This window comes from Loxodonta africana, chromosome 6, assembly GCF_030014295.1.
Source record: "Loxodonta africana isolate mLoxAfr1 chromosome 6, mLoxAfr1.hap2, whole genome shotgun sequence".
NCBI lineage: Eukaryota > Metazoa > Chordata > Mammalia > Proboscidea > Elephantidae > Loxodonta > Loxodonta africana.
The window spans coordinates 39,853,768-39,876,329 of NC_087347.1; the positions used below are offsets into that span (position 1 = coordinate 39,853,768).

A 22,562-nucleotide genomic window follows, 5' to 3' on the forward strand; every position below is an offset into this window, starting at 1 on the left:
GCATTCTCAAAACAATAAAAGACCTGCTACTACTGATTCTGACATCAATTTTAAGTGGGTAAGAAAAGAGAGTGAAAGTCTTTGATAGCATTAAATGGAAAATAGGCTAGGTATCATTCTAAGAATCCCATTTATGTTTTTATATTGAAAACACTGCAACTATGCTAAAATTCCATAATTGCTGTACAGGATTGCAAGCCAGGTAGCTGCTTTGGACCTTGGCTATAAACCTGGGGTGGAAGCAGTTCGAAAGAACCCTCCCAAAGTGCTGTTTCTCCTAGGAGCAGATGGAGGTTGTATCACTCGACAGGATTTGCCAAAGGATTGTTTCATTATTTATCAAGGTAAGAACCACCTGTAACACTCCAAACAGAAGAGACTAGTACATCATGTATATTGGAAAACTGTTCTGCAGTATACTTAGTGGACCAGATATTTTCCATTCAGGAATTACCAAAACATTTTTCTTTAACTAAATTTTAGGTTTTATTAACTACATAGTGGGTATTGCTATGAAGAATTATTACCTGATGTTATTTAATGACAAAATTAGAAGCTACTTAAATGCCCACTGATAGTAATGGTCAAATTATGGTTATTTATACAATGGAGTATTATATAGGTGTTAAAATTCAACTTTTCAAAGAATGTTTAATGTTTTTATACAATCAGGAAAAGCAGTTTTATGTAAACATATTTTAAAAAGGTTAAAAAAATCACTTAAATTCTAGAAGAAAATCAGATTATTTCTATATGGTGAAATTTAGAGCTTAAGAAAACAAATCCAAATTAGCATTATCTTGGGAGAAAATGACAGATAAGTGATGTTAGTTTCACTTTGTCTCTTTAGGATTTTAGCTTTTCTACAACAGAACCTTTTAGGAAACTCTGGAAACCATAGAACATTTTAAGTTTCAGCCTAAGAAAATTTCATCATGTGCTGCATGACATTTAATGAACCATATTTAAGCATAATACTCCTTTGGCTTTTTGTGTTTGACTCATTTTCTTTATTTCACACATAAACATTATAAATTTATAATAGGTGTTTTCCTGCCATGGCATATAAAAAGCATTTATACAATATTTGGTATCTGTCATTTGGTAAAGTTAAATAAAAATGCATGAACTAAAATCCTGCTTTTTAGTGCTTTCCAGAGAAAATCATTGATGATAGTTTTAATACGCATACTTCATACATTTGCCATAAATACATAACAATAAATATGCACACAAATGATACCAAACTTTATATATTGTTCAATAACTTAATTCTTACTTGACTAAAGACTGTTTCTAAAGCTCTTGTTTCTTTTTTTATAACTTTTACTTGTAATAGTTTTGTTAAACTATTAATAGGTGGTAGTCTTTCAGAATACTACTATCTATAATTTCCTGTCCATGCCTTTTTCAGCTTTATTACTATCTTGATCCTGTTTTACACTTTGCATTCTTCCACCAAATTTCACTAAATGGTACATGTGAGCACTTCTACTTTGTAAGCATCAAGAGAAATAATATACCTAACTGCCCATTATATATGTCTGTAATATTATGTACATACTTAATGTATTTACATAAAAGTTTAGAAGATACATACCAAACTCTTTGACAGTGATTCTCTTTGGGAAAGGAATTGAATTGGGGGTGAGATGGGCTTTAATTTTCACTCCAAATACTTCAATACTGTAGTTTTAATTTTAGAAATATGGTTAACCTATTGCCGTCGAGTCGAGTCCGACTCATAGTAACCATAAAAATATGGTTACAATTTTAAAAATAGGATTAAAAAGGGGTGTATACCATCTTTATATAAAATCACTAATCAATTTTTTATTAAAATGTGGTTTGCCATTTTCCACTCCTCACAGGACATCATGGTGATGTCGGAGCTCCTATAGCTGATGTTATTCTCCCAGGAGCTGCTTACACAGAGAAGTCTGCTACTTACGTCAATACCGAGGGCAGAGCTCAGCAGACTAATGTAGCTGTGACACCACCTGGTTTGGCAAGAGAAGACTGGAAAATTATAAGAGCACTATCTGAGGTACTGTTTTTGAGGCATTGCTTAGTGATGCTAACAGGGTTTTTGACATGTTAATTTATTAACATAATTGTCACAGTTCAAGAAGATGCCAGTTTGATACGTAAGAAGTGATTTGAATAATCTCTATAGGAAAATATGTTCAAAAAATGAGAATTTGAAATTAGTATTTTTATCGTTGACTTGTCTTTTGCTTTAAAAAGTTTCTTTTAGTTCTTTTTGGTATAAAAATAAGCATCATGAGATTTAAAATTGTCATCTGTAGACCTTGTATATGATTACTGATAGGTTACAGAAGCAAAGTTAGCATAGCATTATTTCATAATGAGTATTTTCTAAAGATAAATTACTGATACTGAGGTACTGACAGCTATCTATGAGTTAATAGAAATTTTGACAATTGTGTTTCTGACGTAACTGCTTGATTAATAGATGTGTGGTGGTTAATGGACACCAGTAAATTTTCAGAGATACTGCATTATTTCACCATAGTTCCACTGTATATCATTTGAATACTTAAAGAATTAAGGCTTTATGTCATTTTTGGGGACCTAATACATTGTAGATTGCTGGTGTAACTCTTCCGTATGATACTCTGGATCAAGTGAGGAACAGATTGGAAGAAGTTTCTCCTAATCTTGTTCGATATGATGATGTTGAAGGAGCCAACTACTTCCAGCAAGCAAATGAGCTCTCAAAGGTAGTAAAAACTTGACTTTATGCAGTTTTCATAATGATATATCCACTAATATAATAGTACTCATTTTTGCCACTATCGTTGGTTTTTTAATTTTTTTATGCTTTAGGTGAAAATTTATAGCTCAGGTTAGTTTCTCATATAAAAATTCATACACACATGTTATGTGACCATAGTTGCTATCCCTATAATGTAACTGTACGTTCCTCCATTCCACCCAGATTCCCATGTCCATTCAGCCAGCTCCTATCCCTTTCTGCCTTCTCGTCTCGCCTCCGGACGGGAGATGCCCATTTAGTCTCCTGTACCTACTTGAACTAAGAAGCATACTTTTCACGAGTATCATATATGTCTTATAGTTCAGTCTATTCTTTGTCTGAAGCGTTGGCTTCAGGAATGGTTTTAGTTCTGGGTTAACAGAGAGTCTGGGGGCCATGTCTTCTGGGATTCCTCCAGTTTCAAACCATTAAGCCTGGTCTTTTTACAAGAATTTGAGTTCTGCGCCCTACTTTTCTCTTGCTCCGTCAGGGACTCTCTGTTGTGTTCACTGTCAGGACAGTCATTGGTAGTAGCCAGGCACCATCTAGTTCTTCTGGTCTCAGGCTGTTGGAGTCTCTGGTTTATGGGGCCCCTTTTGTCTCTTGGGCTAATATTTTCCATGTGTCTTTGGTGTTCTTTATTATTTTTGCTCCAGGTAGGTTGGGACCAATTGATGCATCTTAGATGGCCGCTGACTAGCTTTTAAGACCCCAGACACCACTCGCCAAAGTGGGATGCAGAACATTTTCATAACAAACTTTGTTATGCCAGTTGACCTAGATGTTCTTCGAAACCATGGTTCCCAGACCCCTGCCCCTGCTACACTGTCTCTGGAAGTGTTTGGTTGTATTCAGGAAACTTCCTAGCTTTTGGTTAATCCAGTGGTGCTGACTTCTTCTGTACTGTGTGTTGTCCTTCCCTTCACCTAAGTTAATTCTTGTCTACTGTCTCGTTAGTGAATTCCCCTCTCCCTCCCTCCCCACCCTTGTAATCATCAAAGAATGTTATCTTCTGTGTTTAAACCTTTTCTTGAGTTCTTATAGTAGTGGTCTCATACAATATTTGTCCTTTTAGGATTGACTAATTTCACTCAGCATAATGCCTTCCAGATTCATCCGTGTTGTGGGATGTTTTGTGGATTCATCATTGTTCTTTATCGTTACATAGTATTCCATTGTGTTTGTACCATAATTTGTTTATCCATTCATCTGCTGATGGGCACCTAGGTTGTTTGCATCTTTTTGCTATTGTTAACAGTGCTGCAGTAAACATGGGTGTGCTTATATCTATTCATGTCAGGGCTCTTATTTCTCTAGGATATATTCCAAGGAGTGAGATTGCTGGATCATATGGTACTTCTATTTCTAGCTTTTTAAGGAAGCGCCAAATTTCCAAAGTGGTTATACCATTTTACATTCCCACCAGCTGTCTTAAGTGTTCCATTTTCTCCACAGTTGCTCCAACACATATTATTTTGTGTTTGTTAGATTAATGCTAGCCTTGTTGGGGTGAGATGGTATCTCATTATAGTTTTGATTTGTATTTCTCTAATGGCTAATGATCGTGAGCATTTCCTCGTGTATCTGTTAGCTGCCTGAATGTCTTTTTTGGTGAAGTGCCTGTTCATATCCTTTGCCCATTTTTTAATTGGGTTATTTGTCTTTTTGTGTTTGAGTTTTGTAGTATCTTGTAGATTTTAGAGATTAGACCCTGATCAGATATGTTGTAGCCCAAAATTTTTTCCCAGTCCATAGGTTGTCTTTTTACTCTTTTGGTGAAATCTTTTGATGAGCATAAGTGTTTGATTTTTAGGAGCTCCCACTTATCTGGTTTCTCCTCTGGTGTTTGTGTATTTTTGTATTTTGCTTATGCCATGTGTTAGGGCTCCTAGCATCCCTGTTTTTTCCTCCATGATGTTTATTGTTTTAGATTTTATATTTAGGCCTTTGATCCATTTTGAGTTAGTTTTTGTTCATGGTGTGAGGTGTATGGTCTTGTTTCATTTTTTATAGGTGGATATCCAGTTATGCAGCACCATTTGTTAAAGAGATTGTCTTTTCCCCATTTAACGGACTTTGGGCCTTTGTCAGATATCAGCTGCTCATAGGTGGTTGAATTTACATCTGGATTCTCAATTATGTTCCATTGGTCTATGTATCTAGTACCAGGCTGTTTTGACTACCATGGCGCTATAATAGGTTCTAAAATCAGGTAGTGTGAGGCCTCCTACTTTGTCCATTTTCTTCAGTAGTGCTTTACTTATCTGGGGCCTCTTCCCTTTCCATATGAAATTGGTGATTTGTTTCTCCATCCCATTAAAAAATGTCATTGGAATTTGGATCAAGATTGCATTGTATCTATAGATTGCTTTGGGTAGGATAGACATTTTCACAATATTGAGTCTTTCTATCTATGAGCAAGGTAAGTTTTTCTGCTTATGTAGGTCTCTTGTGGTTTCTTGCAGTAGTGTATTTTTTTTTTTTTGTACAGATATTTTACATCTCTGCTTACATTTATCTCTAAGTATTTTATTTTCTTGGGAGCTATTGTAAATGGTATTGATTTGGTGATTTCCTCTTTGAAGTTCTTTTTGTTGGTGTAGAGGAATCCACTTGATTTTTGTATGTTTGTCTTGTATCTTGATGCTTTGCTGAAATCTTCTGTTTGAGTAGTTTTCTTATGGATTATTTGGGGTTTTCTGTGTACAAGATCATATGATCTGCAAATAAGGATACTTTTATTTCTTCCTTACCAATTTGGATATTCTTTCTTTTTCTAGCCTAGTTGCTCTGGCTAGGACTTCCAGCATAATGTTGAATAAGATTGGTGATAAAGGGCATCCTTGTCTGGTTCCCATTTTCAAGGGGAATGTCTTCAGACTCTGTCCATTTAGGATGAAGTTGGCTGTTGGCTTTGTATAGATGCCCTTTATTATATTGAGAAATTTCCCTTGTATTCCTATTTTGCTGATAGTTTTTATCACGAATGGGTGTTGAACTTTATCAAATGCCTTTTGTGCATCAGTTGATAAAATCATGTGATTCTTGTCTTTTGTTTTATTTATGTGGTGGATTACATTAATTGTTTTTCTAATGTTGAACCATCCCTGCATACCTGGTATGAATCCTCCTTGGTCATGGTGAATTATTTTTTTGATACATTGTTGGATTCTATTGGCTAGAATTTTGTTGAGGATTTTTGCATCCATGTTATAAGGGATATTGGTCTGTAATTTCCTTTTTTGTGATGTCTTTACCAGGTTTTTGTATCAGGGTTATGCTGGCTTCATAGAATGAGTTTGGGAGTATTCCATCCTTTCCTATGCTCTGAAATACTCTTAGTAGTAGTGGTGTTAACTCTTTTCTGAAAGTTTGGTAGAATTCTCCAGTGAAGCTGTCAGGGCCAGGGCTTTTTGTTGTTGTTGTTGTTGGGTGTTTTTTAATTACCCTTTCAATCTCTTCTTTTGTTATGGGTTTATTTACTTGTTCTACCTCTGTTTGTGTCAGTTTAGGTAGGTAGTGTGTTTCTAGAAATTTGTCCATTTCCTTGAAGTTTTCAAATTTGTTGAAGTACAGTTTTTCGTAGTATTCTGTTATGATTCTTTTAATTTCAGTTGGGTCTGTTGTGATATCACCCATCTCATTTCTTATTTGGGTTATTTGCTTCCTCTCATATTTTTCTTTGTTATTTTGGCCAATGGTTTATCAATTTGTTGATCTTTTCAAAGAACTAGCTTTTGGTCTTGTTAACTCTTTAAATTGTTTTTCTATTCTCTATTCCATTTAATTCTGCTCTAATTTTTATTATTTCCTTTCCTTTAATGCCCGCGGGTTTCTTTTGCTACTCTCTTTCTACTTATCATTGATTTCTTACTCCTTTTTTTTTTTTTGGCAGCTAGTAAATCAGCAACTGCTTGCTGATCCGCTTGTTCCCCCTCAGCTAACAATAAAAGACTTCTACATGACAGGTATGTAACTGTAGTCTTCATCAATTTTGATCTTCTACTGAAGTTATTTATAAAGATATTCTTAACTGTTTCTGTCAGTATAACTCTACAAAATCTGAAAGGTGAAAGGAAATCAAATTCCCTAATTTAGCATTGGAGTCCCTGGGTGGTGTGAAATGGTTAATGTGCTTGTCAGCTAAGCAAAAGGTTGGAGATTCTAGTCTACCCAGGGGCACCTTGGAAGAAAGGCCTGGCAATCTATTTCCAAAAAGTCAGCCATTGAAAACCCTATGAGCATAGTTCTCCTCTGACACACATAGGGTCACCGTGAGTTATAATCAACTCAGTGGCACCTGATTTAATTTAGCATTATAATTCCAACTACTGATTGGCAGTGTTTGATGCTTTTTGATTTTACTCTTTATTTTTTGTTTCGGGAACTAATCAACAATAGAAATATAAGAACAATTTGAAAATCCTTGAATAATTAACATTTTAAATATGAAATATTTACTATTATGTGGGAAAACATTGTATAGGAATTTAGAGAGGTTTTTTTCAAAGTGGCAACAACTGTGAAGGTTTTTCTGCGAATTTTAATAGAAGACGAAAGCATTCATATGTGAAACATGTTAAACGCTTGCATGTAAATTTGTCAGGGATTTTTTTTTTAAGGAATACAGATTAATTAAAACTTTACTGCAGATCTTAGGTTGATAAAACATCTAGGTTATGAGGTTCTTGATATAGTTACATGAGTCTATATAATTTTTTACTTAAAAGCAGATAGGAATATATATTAAAATTTTTGGTACACTTGTGTTTAAAATTATTTTTAATAGGCTTTTTATTATAAAAATATGTTCATTGTAGAGTATATACTTAAGCTGAAAAGAACAATAAAAAATCACCATGATCCCACTACCCAGAAGCTATGTTTACTTTTAACATTTGGTCAGTGATTTTTCAGGGGGTTAAGATAGATTCATGGGTGGGTATATATAGAGATAATTATATTTAAACAAAAAAATGAGGTTATTTACATACTGTGGGGCTTTTTAAACAGCTTTATTGAGATATAAGGAGCCCTGGTGGCACAGTGGTTAAGCACTCAGCTGCTAACTGAAAGGTCGCTGGTTTGAACCCACCAGCCATCCCGGGGGAGAAAGATGTGGCAGTCTGCTTTTGTAAAGATGGCAGTCTGCTTTTGTAAAGATGGCAGCCTTGGAAACCTATGGGGCAGTTGGAATTGATTTGATACCAACAGGTTTATTTCTTTGATTTTTTGTGGTACCGTGGCTAGACGCTGGGCTGCTAACTGAAAGGTCAGGAGTTTAAAGCCACCAGCCACTTTGTAGGAGAAAGAGGTGGCATCTGCATCCGTAAAGATTTGAAACCCTATAGGGCAATTCTACTCCATCCTGTAGGAAGGCCGAGTCAGAATTGACTCAACAGCAACAGGGTTTATTGCAATATAGTTCACATACCATAAAATTCACCTACCTGAGGTATGCAATTCAGTATTTTTAGTACACATACTGTTTTGTAACCTTTTTTCAATAACAATGTATATACAAATTTTTTCCTCTGTCTTGGATATTTTTCTATATTGTTTTTAATGGTTACATACTGGTATATATTGTATGGCTGTGGTGTGATTATTTGATCAATCCTAGAGGTTGTTATTAAGTATTTAGCCAAGAGGGGGCTTATTTTCTGAACTTTTTGGTTGACCTTAGGAAATTTACATACAATTGCATAGAGCCTCAGTCTTTTTTTTTTGTTCCTGCATATTTGCAACCTTAAAGTTTTACTCTGCTTTTTTTAAAAACTGTATTATCAAAAATGTATACTTGTTTAATATCTTTACAGATTCAATTAGCAGAGCCTCACAAACAATGGCCAAGTGTGTCAAAGCTGTAACAGAGGGTGCCCAGGCAGTGGAGGAACCATCCATATGCTGAAACATCTACTAGAAACCCAGTTTTGCTCCAGATGATTAATGGACAGTTACGTTGGAGTGATCCCTTAGAGGTTAATCTCTTTAATGAAAAAAATCTGAAGGATGTATTATTTAAGGTTAAAAAATCATGCTTATTTGAAAATGACATTGCATTTGTCAGAGAACTTTAGGGTTTCAAAAGTGTTAACATATTAAGTGTGCACGTTGTTAAATAATTTAATAAAAGTGTATACAGATGTTCTTTCATATAATAGCAATGATAGTCTTTGGGACAAAAAAAGGAACATCCTTAAAATACGAACTTTTTGTTCATCTTCATGGATCCCTTTGTAAAATGGAAGGAATGAGAAGAGCTTCCATTAGGACCCACCTTTTTCTAGTGCTAAAGAAAAGATTTAAGCATTCTGTCAAGCTGGTTAAATAGGGAAAAAATATGTCATGTAATTATACATTAGCTACATGTATCTTGGACAACTATAATCATGATAATGATAGCTAAGAACTTCAATTTTTTCTGTGTGCTAAACACTCTAGTTTCATACGTATTATTTTGTCCTTGTAACAACCATGTGACATAGTCTTACAATCTCATTTTATAGATGAAACTAAAGCACTAGGATATTAGTTCGCCCAAGGCCACATAGCAGGAAGAGTCACAGACTCAATCCCAGCTGTCTCGGACTCCAGAGCCCGTCGTTCTTAACTCCTGCACATAATTCTCCTCCATTAATACAGGTTCTGTGGGTTTACTTTTAAGAATTAATATCAAGAAACTCAGTAGGTGACGCATTTTTCTGTTTTCTCTGCTTTCACACACACACACACACCTCCTCAGGAACTGGGGGTGCTGCTGCAACTATAAAAACAAAGTCTCAGAATGAGGCAGATCGTGAGAGAAACGATTTACCTCGTTGATGGTTTGTGTTCATTAGCGTCATCGGTGGTGTTTAGTCAACTAAATTATTACAGTGATGGACGATAAGTGCTAGCTTTCATAAATTTTCAATTGTCAACAAAAAGTAAGGAAGAAATTGCAATAAATCTAGAAGAAAATCTTAAAGCTAGATTAAGTTTTTTTCAAAATTTATGTTCAGGATATTTTTGCTTTGTAATCTATTCCTTTCTGCCTTCAATAAAAACAGGCCAACTATAGGTTTCCATTTTCCTAATGTAACAGGTTTTTAGAATAGCACCGTATCATTAGTCCTTTTATTTTTTAAACCTCGTGTAACATTTGTCACCTGTTAACCACTTTTTTAGAACAATTTATCCTTTCCAGTGATATGTCAAAGTGTCCTATTGGCACAATGGTTAAAGCGCTCGGCTGCTAACCAAAAGGTCGGCAGTTCTAACCCACTATCGGCTCTCCAGGAGAAAAGACCTGGCAATCTGCTCCTGTAAAGATTTTAGCCTAGGAAACCCTGTGGGGCAGTTGTATTCTGTCCTGTAGAGTTGCTATGAGCCAGAGTTAACCTGACAGCACACAACAGCAGTGGTATGTCATGAAGTTGTGTACTACTTTGCTTAAAAATTCTATTTGCCTGAAATTACATAAATTCTTCTAGAATGTCATTGAATTCAACCCAAACTTCCCATCCCTGTCTGCCTCCTTCACTCATTAGCACTGTGCTTACCTCGAGGGGACACGTACTCTCAGTTTTATATTTTATACAGTACTCTTCAGTGAATGTGTGTAGACTTAATAGGGTTGTTGGTGAAGGAATACTGTGTCAAAATGACGAAGAGATGATAAATAAGCTGAGCTGATCCTGCATCCTGCGTATTCCTTATGCTGCCCTGTAGGCAGCATATGTTAAATAACATGTAATTTTCTGAAGAATAATTGCGGGATATGGAACCTGTTTGTGGTAGATGATTTTTTTGGCCACTGGTCCTGGTTCTGAGAGTAGGACCACAGCTGAGGCCAGTGAGTGAGGGATGACCCAACCAGGAATCACCTGAGGGCCTATGCTAACTAAGCCTCAGGAGCTGTGATGAGGTCTGAGTGTATGCCCTTGTGGCGTAACACATGGGTTCTGGGGTATAAAAATGGCTGGCAGAGGAAACTCACAGTCTCTTCAACTGAGGTGCTAGGTGGCGTGCACTTAGCATAAAATTTCAGCTCACCTAATTAGGCCTACCTGGCCAGGGGGAGACTGGCAGAAGGTAGGTTCCCCATGTAGTCCCTTCCCTTTAAGTCCCTCACATGACAAAAAGTGGGGTGTATGTGGAAGAGTCATCATCTGCATGTGGACAGCCTTCTTGATTTGGGGGGGATGCTCAAATGGGTCCGCACTTGTTTTGGGTTGCTCTCTGCTTCCTGTTGTAAATAATAAAAGCTGCTTTTCACGTGCTCATGCTTTGAGAGTATCTGGTATGTTCAGACTGATTACAATATTGGTGATTTCTGATGACTTTCTAGTTAGAAACTGGGACAAACTGTCACACAAATACCTTGCTGGGGTAAGTAGTGCTCAATAAAATTTGTTGATTTTTATGTAAATTTGAAAATCTGCCTCATAAGCACTTTAGTTATGTAATGCTATATATTAAGGCTAGTGTAAACATAAACACTAAAGATGGTTGCTAGTAAAAAGACTTTCTGAAGAATAATACTTGAAGGTGAGAGGAATTACCTGGTTGACAAAATTATGGTATTAGTCTAAGTAATGAACTCATTAATGAGAACACATACAAAGGCCCAAGACCCTTTGGGTAAAGAAGGAAATCTAGGAGATCCTGAAATAATAATACCATTTATTGAGGATCTTCTAAGTATGTGCCTTCAAAGCTTTAAATACGTTATGGCTAGTCTTACAAAAACTCTGTTAATGGTAGTAATTGAGGCTCAAGAAATGTCAGGTAACTTGCACATGATTAATAGATTTGGACGCTAATGGGAAGAATGTCTTAACTTGAGGTATTTTCACTATTCCATGCTACCTCAAATGAATATGTTTTGGACGGCTATAAAAATTGAATATATGTACAAGAAAAATCTTAAGAGCCTTATACTCCATATGGAATGCCCTCAAAATCTGCTGATTGTGTTATAATGAATATATAATAAAAAGTACCGTGCCTTCTTAACAATACCCAGTATATAATCTATTATTAGGTTCTGGCTGATTTGCTGAAATATTTCATGCCAGGTCAGACAGATCTTGTTCAGCATTTGAAAAGTTATTTAACTTTTCTAAGATGGTTTTTCAGCTGTAAAAATTGTAATTAATTGTACCCACTTCGAACCTCATGGGTTGTTATGAAGATAAAATCAGCAAACTTGTAAAACTCTAGCGTATTTCCAGACACATAGTAAAGGATCAGTGTATTTAATAATAATGAAGAGCATCATTATAGAAAAATGTGCATTCAAAATTTTGCTTAGAGTTTGAAGAGTTTCTAGCTAAAGCTCGTTCATGAGTCCTTGATACCAAAGTTAAAAATTCCCGTTCTGAATAAAGTGAGAAACTCAATTTCACAGGTTAGGAGGGAAGGGGATTCCTAGAATAACCTCCAGCTTATTTTTTTCCCCTCTGGGGGTGGTCTGGCTCTCAATTATTTTTGAGTCCTTTTATATTTTAGTTACAAGTTTAGGGAGGATTTTCAGTTAAAAGTGAATGGGTTAAAACAAATTGTCTCAGAGGGCTTTCCACACGTGTTATTCAGTGAGAAAAGGAAGATGCAAAAAGGTAAACATAAACCATTTTTTGTAAACAAGAAAGGCTCTATATATGTTAAAATTGTTTTTGATGAAGAAGGGTGAGGGAAGCTTGCTTTGAGGTCAAAATAAAAGTGTATAAGACCCTTCTGATTTGTCCTTATAGAATTGAAAGTGATTGATTTACAGGTCAGAAGAGAGATTGCTTTTAAAACTTTTTGTAATGAAAGAAAAAATTTGGAGCTGGGTTCTTAAGAGATCCATTCTAATGCTTTTGAGTTTATTCATTTCCTAATTCCTATATATTTCCTAAGACACAGAGGAATTACATGACTTTTCGAAGATCAGCCTGACCAACAAAATACTACAGTACCACCCACCAGACTTGTGAAAGTAAATACCATGTAGAACTCTATCTTGATAGGATTCTTACCTATAGCAGTAAGATTTATTGAGCCTGTTAGATTCTAACCCTTAAAAGAGGTTATTTCTAACAATAAAAACAATGAAAAGATCCTATCAAAAGAGGAAAATTTATGTACTAGTAGTAATAGGCTGCTAAAAGGATTCGAGCTACTGGCATTTATCAAGGGGAACAGGTGGATTCTTCGGCCAACACAAACCTTTGGCTAATGTAAACCAATAACCTTACTGTTGCCCAAACAAATTACCCCACCACTATTCAAGCTTCCAAGGACAGAGGAACTGAAGCAGATTAGCAACCAAAGCAGTGGTAATGTGCGGGTTTTTTTTAATGTTAACATGAATGCTGTTAAAATGTCACTAGCACAGTCATTACAAATCCCAGTTACCAAAGGCCCCAGTGTGGCTGTGAAAATGGGGTTCAAGCAGAAATTAACGAGCGGGCTATATGACAAACTGTCCTTTAGAACATTTTGTAAGGCCAATCCTATTTTATTATATCTAGACCTTGTGTTTACTTGTGATTAACTTATACAAACATGTAGGCATGAAAAAAATGAATCTGATAAAGATCTGTAGGAACAAAAAAAAATATACACATGTATGGCTACCTTTTTTCTATAAAGATATGAAGATAGCTTATTCCCTAATAATTTTTAATAACCATTGTTTTAAAATACGTTAACAACTGCCTAGCAACTTTAATTAGTTTTGCTTACTTAATTTAGCCCAAGTGACGAGCATGTTAATGAGAAAACTATGACTAAGCCTGAGGTCCTAGACTAAAACAAGAATCTCAGAACCAGATATTCTCTGCTTAGTATTTTTTGTGTGATCATGCCACTGAAAATGTTTAAAGATGAAAGACTGACTTATTTATAAAGGGTATTCAAAATCTTTGATTTTTTTTTAATAATTTACACTGAAAAGTATAAGGTGGCATTGAAAAATATGGCAAAGGCATGGCCTATGACTTTTTATTAGTTTAAAATATTTCATTTGAGTAGTTTACCTGAAGATATCCTAAGATGAATAAACTTTATTAATTACATTCTCAGAATTATATAATTTTGGATGTGAAAAGGACTGTAGAGAAAACCTCACATTACACCTGTATTTTATAATTAAGGAAATGGAGGCCAGAGAGAATAAAGAGGCAAGATGAGAGGCAGGTCTAGGGCTTGAACTCAGTTCTTCTGACTGCTAGTTCTGTGATATCACAAAGCCTTAAGTTGAGCTCTGTCATTTAATCAACAAATATTTGCAGATTACTTTGTCAAGTACTACATATTAGGACTACAAAGAGAAATATAAATTAGTTTGTGCCCTTAAGCTTACAGTGTATTACAGTGATACGTACACATCAATTACAGTGTCATACTCTAAAAGAGTTACTTGCATAATACAGTGGTGGCCATGGCTGGACCTGACAGAATTTAAAAGTTTACTAATATCCAGGGTTAGCCATGACCTGGGGAAACAGATACAATCAGGCACTGTACTATAGCCATCAAAAAATAAATGGACATTCTTTAGACCCAGCAATTCCACTTCTGGGAGTTTATCCTGAAGATATACCCACATGAATGTAAGAATGTACATTTGCATTTTCTGTCAGATTTTTTTTAAATCCATAAATAGGTTAAAAAAATTTTGGTATAATCATAAAATGAAATATGCAGATGTTTAAGAGAATGAGCTAGATCAGCATGCTGATATGAAAAAAGGAAGATATATTAAGGACATAAAGTAACTTACACGATATGTGCATGTGTGTGTATAGGCGTGGAAAGTATCTGAACAGATACACACAAAAAAAACTTTGGTTACCTCTGGGTAGTTCAACTAATGTGGGCAACAGCATGAGGAAAAGGATTTTATACCTTGCTTTATCATTTGATCACTTAAAAGTTTTTACAACAGGGTTATCTTCCTTTTATAATTTTAACATGCTTGAAGGATATGTAGCAAAATAAAATATTTAAATGAGAAACAAAAGTAGCAGATACAAAATGCTGTGTATTCTGTTTAGTAGGCAGCCTCTAAGATGCCCCCACTGATCTCCACTTCCTAGTATTCATGCCCTTGCGCAAGACCCTCGAGTGTAGGCTGGACTTGCTGATTCACTTCTAATGGAAGAACAGGACGTTCTGAGATTCAGTTGTATAACAAACACAGCTTCTGTCTTGGACCCTCTCTGGCTCTCTCACTCTCAGGTCACCAGCCACCATGTCATGAGGACACTTGGGCAGCATCTGGAAACACTTGTGGAAGGAACTAAGGCCTGCTAGCAACCACAGGGGAGAACTGGGAAGCCAACCATTCAGCTACAGCTGAGCCTTGAGATGGCTGAAGCCCTAGCCAATAACTTAACTGCAACCCAATGAAAGACCTTGAGCCAGAGGTCCCCAAATATGATGCTCCTGGATTCCCGACACAGAATTGAGACAATAAATGTTTTCAGCTGCAAAGTTCTGGGCTATTTTGTTACACAGTAGATAACAAATACACTGATTTATAACTGCAAAACCATGACAGGGTGACCCATGTCCAATGACTGATCCATGTGGGCATATGAAGGCTTGGTCGTTTTGGCCCTAGCTCTAGAATTCCCTGTGGGGTTGGCTGAGGCAGTCATTGGATCTGCACTGCACCTCACCGGTTCCCTGTGCTCATCCTGCTTTCTTCCCCTCTTTTACACAGGTACTGACCCCCAGGGGACTCCTTAGTAAATATTCTGCATACTAAACTACATAGAGGCAGATTCATAGGAACCTGATCCTGATCTGTGAAAGTCATCCATAATACTGAGTAGCTGCTCCAGTTGTCAAGGAGCCTTGACAGTGGCACAGTGGTTAAGTGCTTGACTGCCAACCCAAAGGTCAGCAGTTTGAACCCACCAGCTGCTCCTTGGGAGAATGATCTAGCAGTCTGCTTCCATAAAAATTTTACAGCCTTGGGAACCATACAGGACAGTCCTACTTTGTCCTATAGGGTTGCTATGAATCAGAATCAACTTGGCAAGGGGTTCAGCTTTTTTTTTTTTAGTTTTTTCGGCTCCAGTTGTTGCTATGTCTCAGCCAGTGAGGAGGCAAGGGACACTGACATGACTTAAAAATTGCATCACTTCCATAAGCAGGACTTATCGTATAGCCACATTCATCTGCAAGGGAATAAGCTGGGGAAGGTATCCTCTAGCTAGGCAGTCATCTATCCAACTAAAACTAAGAGAAGGTGTTCCATTTGTCTATCACTGCTTGACAACCCCAAAACTTAGTGGTACAAAACCACCATTGTGTTATGTTCACGAGCTTCTGTGAGTCAGGAACACAGGGTACAGCAAAGACAGGGACAACTCTCTACATAGTCTAGGGCCTCAGCAGAATCACTCATATGTCCAGGGGTGACTCAGCTGGGACTGGAAAAGCTCTAGCTGGAGGATTCAGTTCCCAGGTGGCGTCTTCACTCACATGTTTGGTGCCTGGGCTGGAATAGTTGAAGGCCAGACTTAGATGGGACCGTCTTTCAGAGCACCTACATGTGGGCTATCCAGCATGGCAGTCTCAGGGTAGTTGGGCTTCTTACACGGTGGCTCAGGGCTCCAAGAGCAAGCGTATTCCTGGAGATCAAGGAGGAAGCTCCAAAGCTTTCCATGACTTAACCTCAGAAGTTACATAGCGTCACTGATGCGGTACACCATTTGTCAAGGCAGTCTCAGAAGCCATGCAGATTCAAGGGGAGGAAACATCCATCCCACCTCTTGATGGGAGGAGTATCAAAGAATTAAAACTACCCCAAGAGAAAACATACTGAGGGAGCAATTAATTACTGTCATAGGCCCTATAATATATATCCTAGTTAGGAAGAGGTAGATAAAGGAAAAAAGAGAGAGACCACAATAAAATATAAAATGGAATCTATAAATTAATGCATAACTTTTCTGATCACTCACCACATACCCAACTCTACTCCTTTTGTATCCAACATAGAGTTGGTGAGTCTCCTTACAGTATAGAGGATGAACCTGAGCCCTTTCCCTTTGGCTCAAATTCTACAAGCTTTTAAATATAGCCCAAGAACCTTGGCATATATAGCTGAAATGATCTTTGTGGAACCCAGTCTACTTGTAGGAGAAAACGATTCTTTACTAGGTTATTAGATTACTTACAGATTGCCCTGCGTAGGTTCTTACAGACTGGGTAAGTACTGGGTCCAAATGAAGTAGTGTCCCTTAGCTTGAGTACAACAGTGAAACCCAAACTAGTTTTCCAGGCTCTTATATTCTTCCATTTCCACTCTTCAGCAGGATAAGAAACCTCTCTGCCAAACAATGTACTATATATTATTAATACATTTTCTGAATTAAAAAAAGAAAGTGGCAGGTCACAAAGGCAAATGAGGACAGGAGCTGACCTTATTGAGATCTTCAAACCCTTCCAAGACCTTAGGATTTTCCCCATTTTCCTAGGGGTAGGGTGACCTTGCCCCACTGTCTTAGCATAGAAGCACTCCTTTGCTATCAGCAAGTCTTGGGATAGTGTTGGACGTCTAAAAGGAACAGTGAAGCATGACTTAATTAATTTCAATTTCCTCTGCCAAGGAGAATGAAAATGCCAAATAAGCATTTTATCTGTTTCTGTTTCTTTTAAAACTGGTGGCAACCTGGTCTGTGTCTGTTATGTGGATAAAGTTACATAATAATAGAACATATGCCTTCCTGCAAAGAGTTATGGTGGCACGGTGGTTAAGAGCACCGCTGCTAACCAAAAGGTGGGGAGTTCAAACCTACCAGCCACTCTGCGGGACAAAGATGTGGTAGTCTGCCACAGCCCTGGAAACTATGTGACAGTTAAGGGGTAGTTCTACTCTACCCTATAGGGTCACTATGAGTTGGAATCATCTCCACAGCGCACAACATGGCTTCCTATAGCTCCACAAACTACAATTGGATATAAGGCAAAGAGTGGAGATGTATTGTTTGCTTGGTAGCGGGAGCTAAACAGTTACACTCCTTCATGGGATGGGGCTTGTTTTGTATCTGCAAACCCAGAGGGAATGCATAAGAACGTGTTTCCCTGAGCAGCAGCATTCCCCTGGGAAATTGAGTTATTCCTTAATAACTCCTGAGTGTGTCCTCACTCTGTGGTCTATATCCCTCTCCTGTCTATCCTTCACTTCCCTAGCCATCCTGTGTCCATTTCTCTTCAAACCTTTTGTTACCTAAGAGATGGGGTGGGCTTCTTACTGCTTTAGGCCGCTATGTCTCTGGTATTTTGCCTTGGATATTCTCACCCAATATTTTCCTCTCACATCCTTCCCAATCATACACAAGGCGCATTTTCTATAGGTTCAAATATGTCATCGTCATCTTGTATTATAAACGTGCTAAACAGATGTCCAAAGTCTTACTTTTCTGCACATGTCCTTCATTGTAGCTCAGCACAAATTTCCAGTTTTGGTAAAACTGAAACTATTCTCATCCAAAATTGGGATATTAGGACAAATATCTTTAAGAGAATGGCTTTAGGAAAGTATGGTTCCATTTTATAAATCCATTGATTAACTGAAAAGAGGTATCTAATAATTTTTAATAATATATTTGAGTCTTAAGAATCTACACTTTATTCCACTGTGAACTTTTTCAGAGGAGTTGGTTCTTCCATTCACGTTTTGTGGTTTAATTTGGTAAGTACATGTCCGAGAAAAGTAATTAATGAGAAAAAACATACCCTAAAAGGGGCAGAAGCCTTTCTGCTAGACAAAGCACCAAAGAGGTGATTAGGACCCCTGGGCTTCCAATACACTGACCTGCTATTACCCTTAATAGCTTTACAATTAAGGCTACTAGGCAGGGACTGTGCCTACTCAACTTTATCCCTGGGCGGTAGCAAACATGCTCTTAACTGTGAACATCCTGATGTGAACTCAAATTATTATGCCTGATCCTCTGTTGAGTACAGCAAGTCAGCTGCTCACCCCTGGGGATAACAGTTAATTTTTCCCAGGCACCAAGACACTAATTAGGGCACTGGACAAAGAATTTTACTAAACTGGCCCTGCTGCCCAGGAGGTCATTCCTTTCTCCCTTGTGAACACTTCCCTCCCAGACAGTGGGGCTGACTCACCTTCTGACTCAGCGAGGTCACGCACAATAACCTGTGGGGAAATTGTCTCTGCTACAGTCTCTGAGGCAATAAACCATATTTTTTTTATACATTTAGTTACCAAAAAGATACCAGATCTCAATTTCCTATTGGGCCCATAGTTCTTTCCCTGGTCCCTTTTCTCTCCTCAGCCTCCCCACCAAACTAATACAGGAAGAGGTGTTGGTCACCCTTTTCTTTCCTCTCCAATTCTCTCGCACATAAAAACTGTATTGGCAAGGATTGCCTTCTGGTGAGTGAAAGTACATAGAGCTCTCTTTTTTAAATTGTTTATACATCCCATTGTGTGATTGTACCAAAATTATTCCAATTTCCTATCAATAATGATAACAAAATTTATTGAGCACATATTCTAGATTAGGCATTGTTCTAAGCAGTACACATCACAACAATCCTGTGAAATAAACATGTCATTAGCTCCACTTTACAGATAGAAAAACTAAAAGCACAGTGAAATAATTTGTCCAAGATCATATAGCTAGTAAACTGTGGAAATAGGAAAGAATCCAGGCAATTTGACATCAGAGATCCTAACCACTAGGCTATACTGCTTCCCTATTGATGGATACTCAGGGCTTTCTATGGATTCGTTTTCCTGCTTTTTTTAATTACAGATAATGCTGCAATAAATATTCTTGTATACATACATTTACATACTTTGCTAAGTTTATCTGTCAGGATAAATCCTTGAAATAGCACAGGGTTGAAAAGCAGCACATTTTTATTTAAACAGAGTTTATCCTCCAAATTTAATATTTGTTTTGAGAGAATATTTTATTAGAGGCAACAGGCTTTCTTCTTGTGCATTTAGAAACTTACTAGCAAAAATATTAGAAAGGCATCTTAGTGTCCTACCAGAAGGAATAATTGTCCAAGTGGTCCTTTCCTGATATCGTTTCTGTTATTTAATTAGGAGCAGAGACATGTAAACTGTGAGCAAAAAGGGCCCTGGATTAGGGGCTTGGGTCATGAGAGTTGAGCAACTGATTTAAATGACTAGGTCTTTTTTTTTAATCTGTAAAATGGGAATATTAAGTACTATCTACCCTACCTACCACCTGTGGATTTAGAGGTATAGATGTGACACATACAAATTGTTCATATATATCATTAAGAATACCTTTAAGGTGGAGATACCCATTCTCTTCCCAGTAAATCTTACCTTTCTAGAAATTTTATTAAGGGCTGACAATAAATGTTTACCTGCCTATTGCTTCAAAAAGTGAGGCCTTAAGAACTTCCTGAGATATCTGTTACACATCAAATAGAGCTGGAGGGAGCTGATTAACCTTAGTTTCTGATTGAAAGCCCCTGGTGTTCAGTAATTATTCATTCATGGGAACTAATTAAAAAATAAAAAGAAAAAAATCACTAAAAGATAGTCACGTTCTGAGATAATAAGATGTAAAATTTTGCAAAGTTTAGGTGCAGTATAGTTTATTTGTCACTGAGTATCATCTTTTAATATTAAATGTTACCATATTTTAAACTAAAAATGCCTCCCGTAATCCATAGGGATGGGTAGTCTGGTTTATGAGAATGTTTTATCTTCAAGCCTTCATCATTTCTTGTCCAGATTTCTAAAAGAGCCTCCTAATTTGTCTCTACTCTTCCCTTTCTCCAAGTTGTTCTGATTATTGTTATGACGGAAGTAAGCTTCCTAGAACACACATCAGATAATGTCACACCCTTTCCCCTCCACTTAAAATTCTTCAAAGGCTCCTCATTATGTTCAGGAAAAAAAAAAAAAAAAAAAATTCCTGAGCATATACAAAGTCCTTCTTATTCTAGCCCCTCTCTGGCTTCATCTCCCTCTACTCTTCCACAGGTGTAGACTGTGCCATAGCCACGTGAATGTCCTTACATTGCATGAAGGTGCCAAGCTCTATGCCTGCCTATCTGTGCCTCTCCATAAATGGTTCTCTCTGCCTGTTTGGAATTCCTTTGCCCTACCTTTATTGCCTGGCCAACTTGTATTTGATCTTTAAGAGTCAGCAGATGTTTCTCCTCCAGTATTTTCTCTCTGGAATAGGGCCTTCTCACTATGCTCCTTTAACCTTTTGTGTATACCTATGTTATAGCTGAAAACCCTGGTGGTGTAGTGGTTAAATGCTGTGACTGCTCACCAAAAGGTCAGCAGTTTGAATCCACCAGGTGCTCCTTGGAAACTCTATGGGGCAGTTCAACCCTGTCCTATAGGGTTGCTATGAGTTGGAATTGACTCGACGGCAGCGGGGCTTGGTTTTTGGTATATCAGAGCACTTTATCTCTCAGTATTGTAATTTGTGTTCACTAAGTCTTTTTTTTTTTTTTTTTTTAAGTCTGGGCTGCTTCAGGGTAGGGCTTCCTCCTCCCCACCCCCTACCCTGACTCAAAGGCAATGCGTTTGGTTTTTGGTGTATGTATAAGGCTTGGTCAGTCCCTGGGTGGTGCAAATGGTTAAGTGTGACTACCAGCCAAAAGGTTCGTGATTTGAAGCCTCTCAGAAGCATCTCAGACGACAGACCTGGCAGTCTGCTTCTGAAAGGTCACCATCTTGAAAACTCTATGGAGCAGTTCTACTCTGACACACATGGGGTAGTCATGAGTCAGAATCGACTCGACAGCAACTAACAACATGTATAAAGCTTAGTACAATTTCAGCAGGTAGGCTTACTATAAATGTTTTATGAGTAAGTTAAGGAACAAAGATTTCAAGGCCAGTCATCCATTTTCCAAAGTCAAGACAAATGTTCTCTTTTAAAAAAATAAAATAATTTTAAGCACTTTGTCTTCCCCCTAACTAATAAACTTCTGAATATTCTTTTAGGAGAACCATGTTTTTAAGACAGTTTAGGGGTCTTAAAATTTGATTTAGGGCAAGCCAAAAACCCAATCACCCAAGGCAAAGAATCTGAGGTTATCTTGTTACCAGGTGGAAACCCCAGGTTCGTGCTCCTATGACTTCTATTGGCCAATAAAGGAGAGACCAAGGTGGGAGAACAAGAAAGACACCTTTATTTCATTGTACTGCCAAGACTGCTCACCAAGGGCGGGCAGGTAAGTTATTTTAAAGAGATTTACAAGTAGGGAGTTCATATAAGTTACGTCAGCAACATTCTTAATCATACTATGCAGGCACAATGGGGTTTACATATAACCTCCAAGTGAAAGCAGGATTCAGATGCAAAGCTGGGGAGCCGGGGCGGGGGCGGGGGCGGGGGCGGGGGCGGGGGAGGGAGCCCCACAAAGGAAGTGATTTTGCAATACAGCACTGTGGGGAAGGAAGCCAGGTAAAGAATACAGTGCTCTGGGGGTTCTGTCTCAATCTAGTTTGTTAGATGTTGAGTAACTGCCTCTCTGTAAATTTGGAGAATAGAGAAATGTAGAAAACTAATCCACCTTCCAACACTATTAATATCTTTATGTATTTTCTTTCAGTTTTTACCACATGTATACATATTTGCTTTATCTAATTTGATCATAATATTGTTTTCTGACTTTTTTCACTTAATATTATAACATGAGCATCTTTCCATGTCATTGTAACTCTCTAAAAAATGTTTAATAGCTGAATCAAGTGAATATATCAGACATTCCTGTGATGAACATATAGATTATTTCTTTTAAAAACTGTTTATTATGG

At 37.3% G+C, this 22,562-nt stretch overlaps 1 protein-coding gene across 5 annotated transcripts in view; it reads left to right on the top strand.

Moving 5' to 3' along the window:
* Positions 1 to 15,495, top strand: part of NDUFS1 (NADH:ubiquinone oxidoreductase core subunit S1) — a 41,763-nt gene extending 26,268 nt beyond the window's left edge. For 4 of the 5 annotated variants that reach the window (XM_010602336.3, XM_003406111.4, XM_023542093.2 and 1 more), the window contains 5 exons: positions 190 to 344; positions 1,872 to 2,047; positions 2,610 to 2,744; positions 6,675 to 6,747; positions 8,599 to 11,192. In XM_010602336.3, coding sequence (XP_010600638.1) covers positions 190 to 344; positions 1,872 to 2,047; positions 2,610 to 2,744; positions 6,675 to 6,747; positions 8,599 to 8,690 — 631 coding nt within the window. In that variant the 3' untranslated portion in view covers positions 8,691 to 11,192. Of the gene's footprint in view, positions 1 to 189; positions 345 to 1,871; positions 2,048 to 2,609; positions 2,745 to 6,674; positions 6,748 to 8,598; positions 11,193 to 14,989 lie in introns of those variants that run through there. The other variant, XR_010322243.1, reaches the window with a different exon arrangement.
* Positions 15,496 to 22,562: the final 7,067 nt, after the last annotated feature.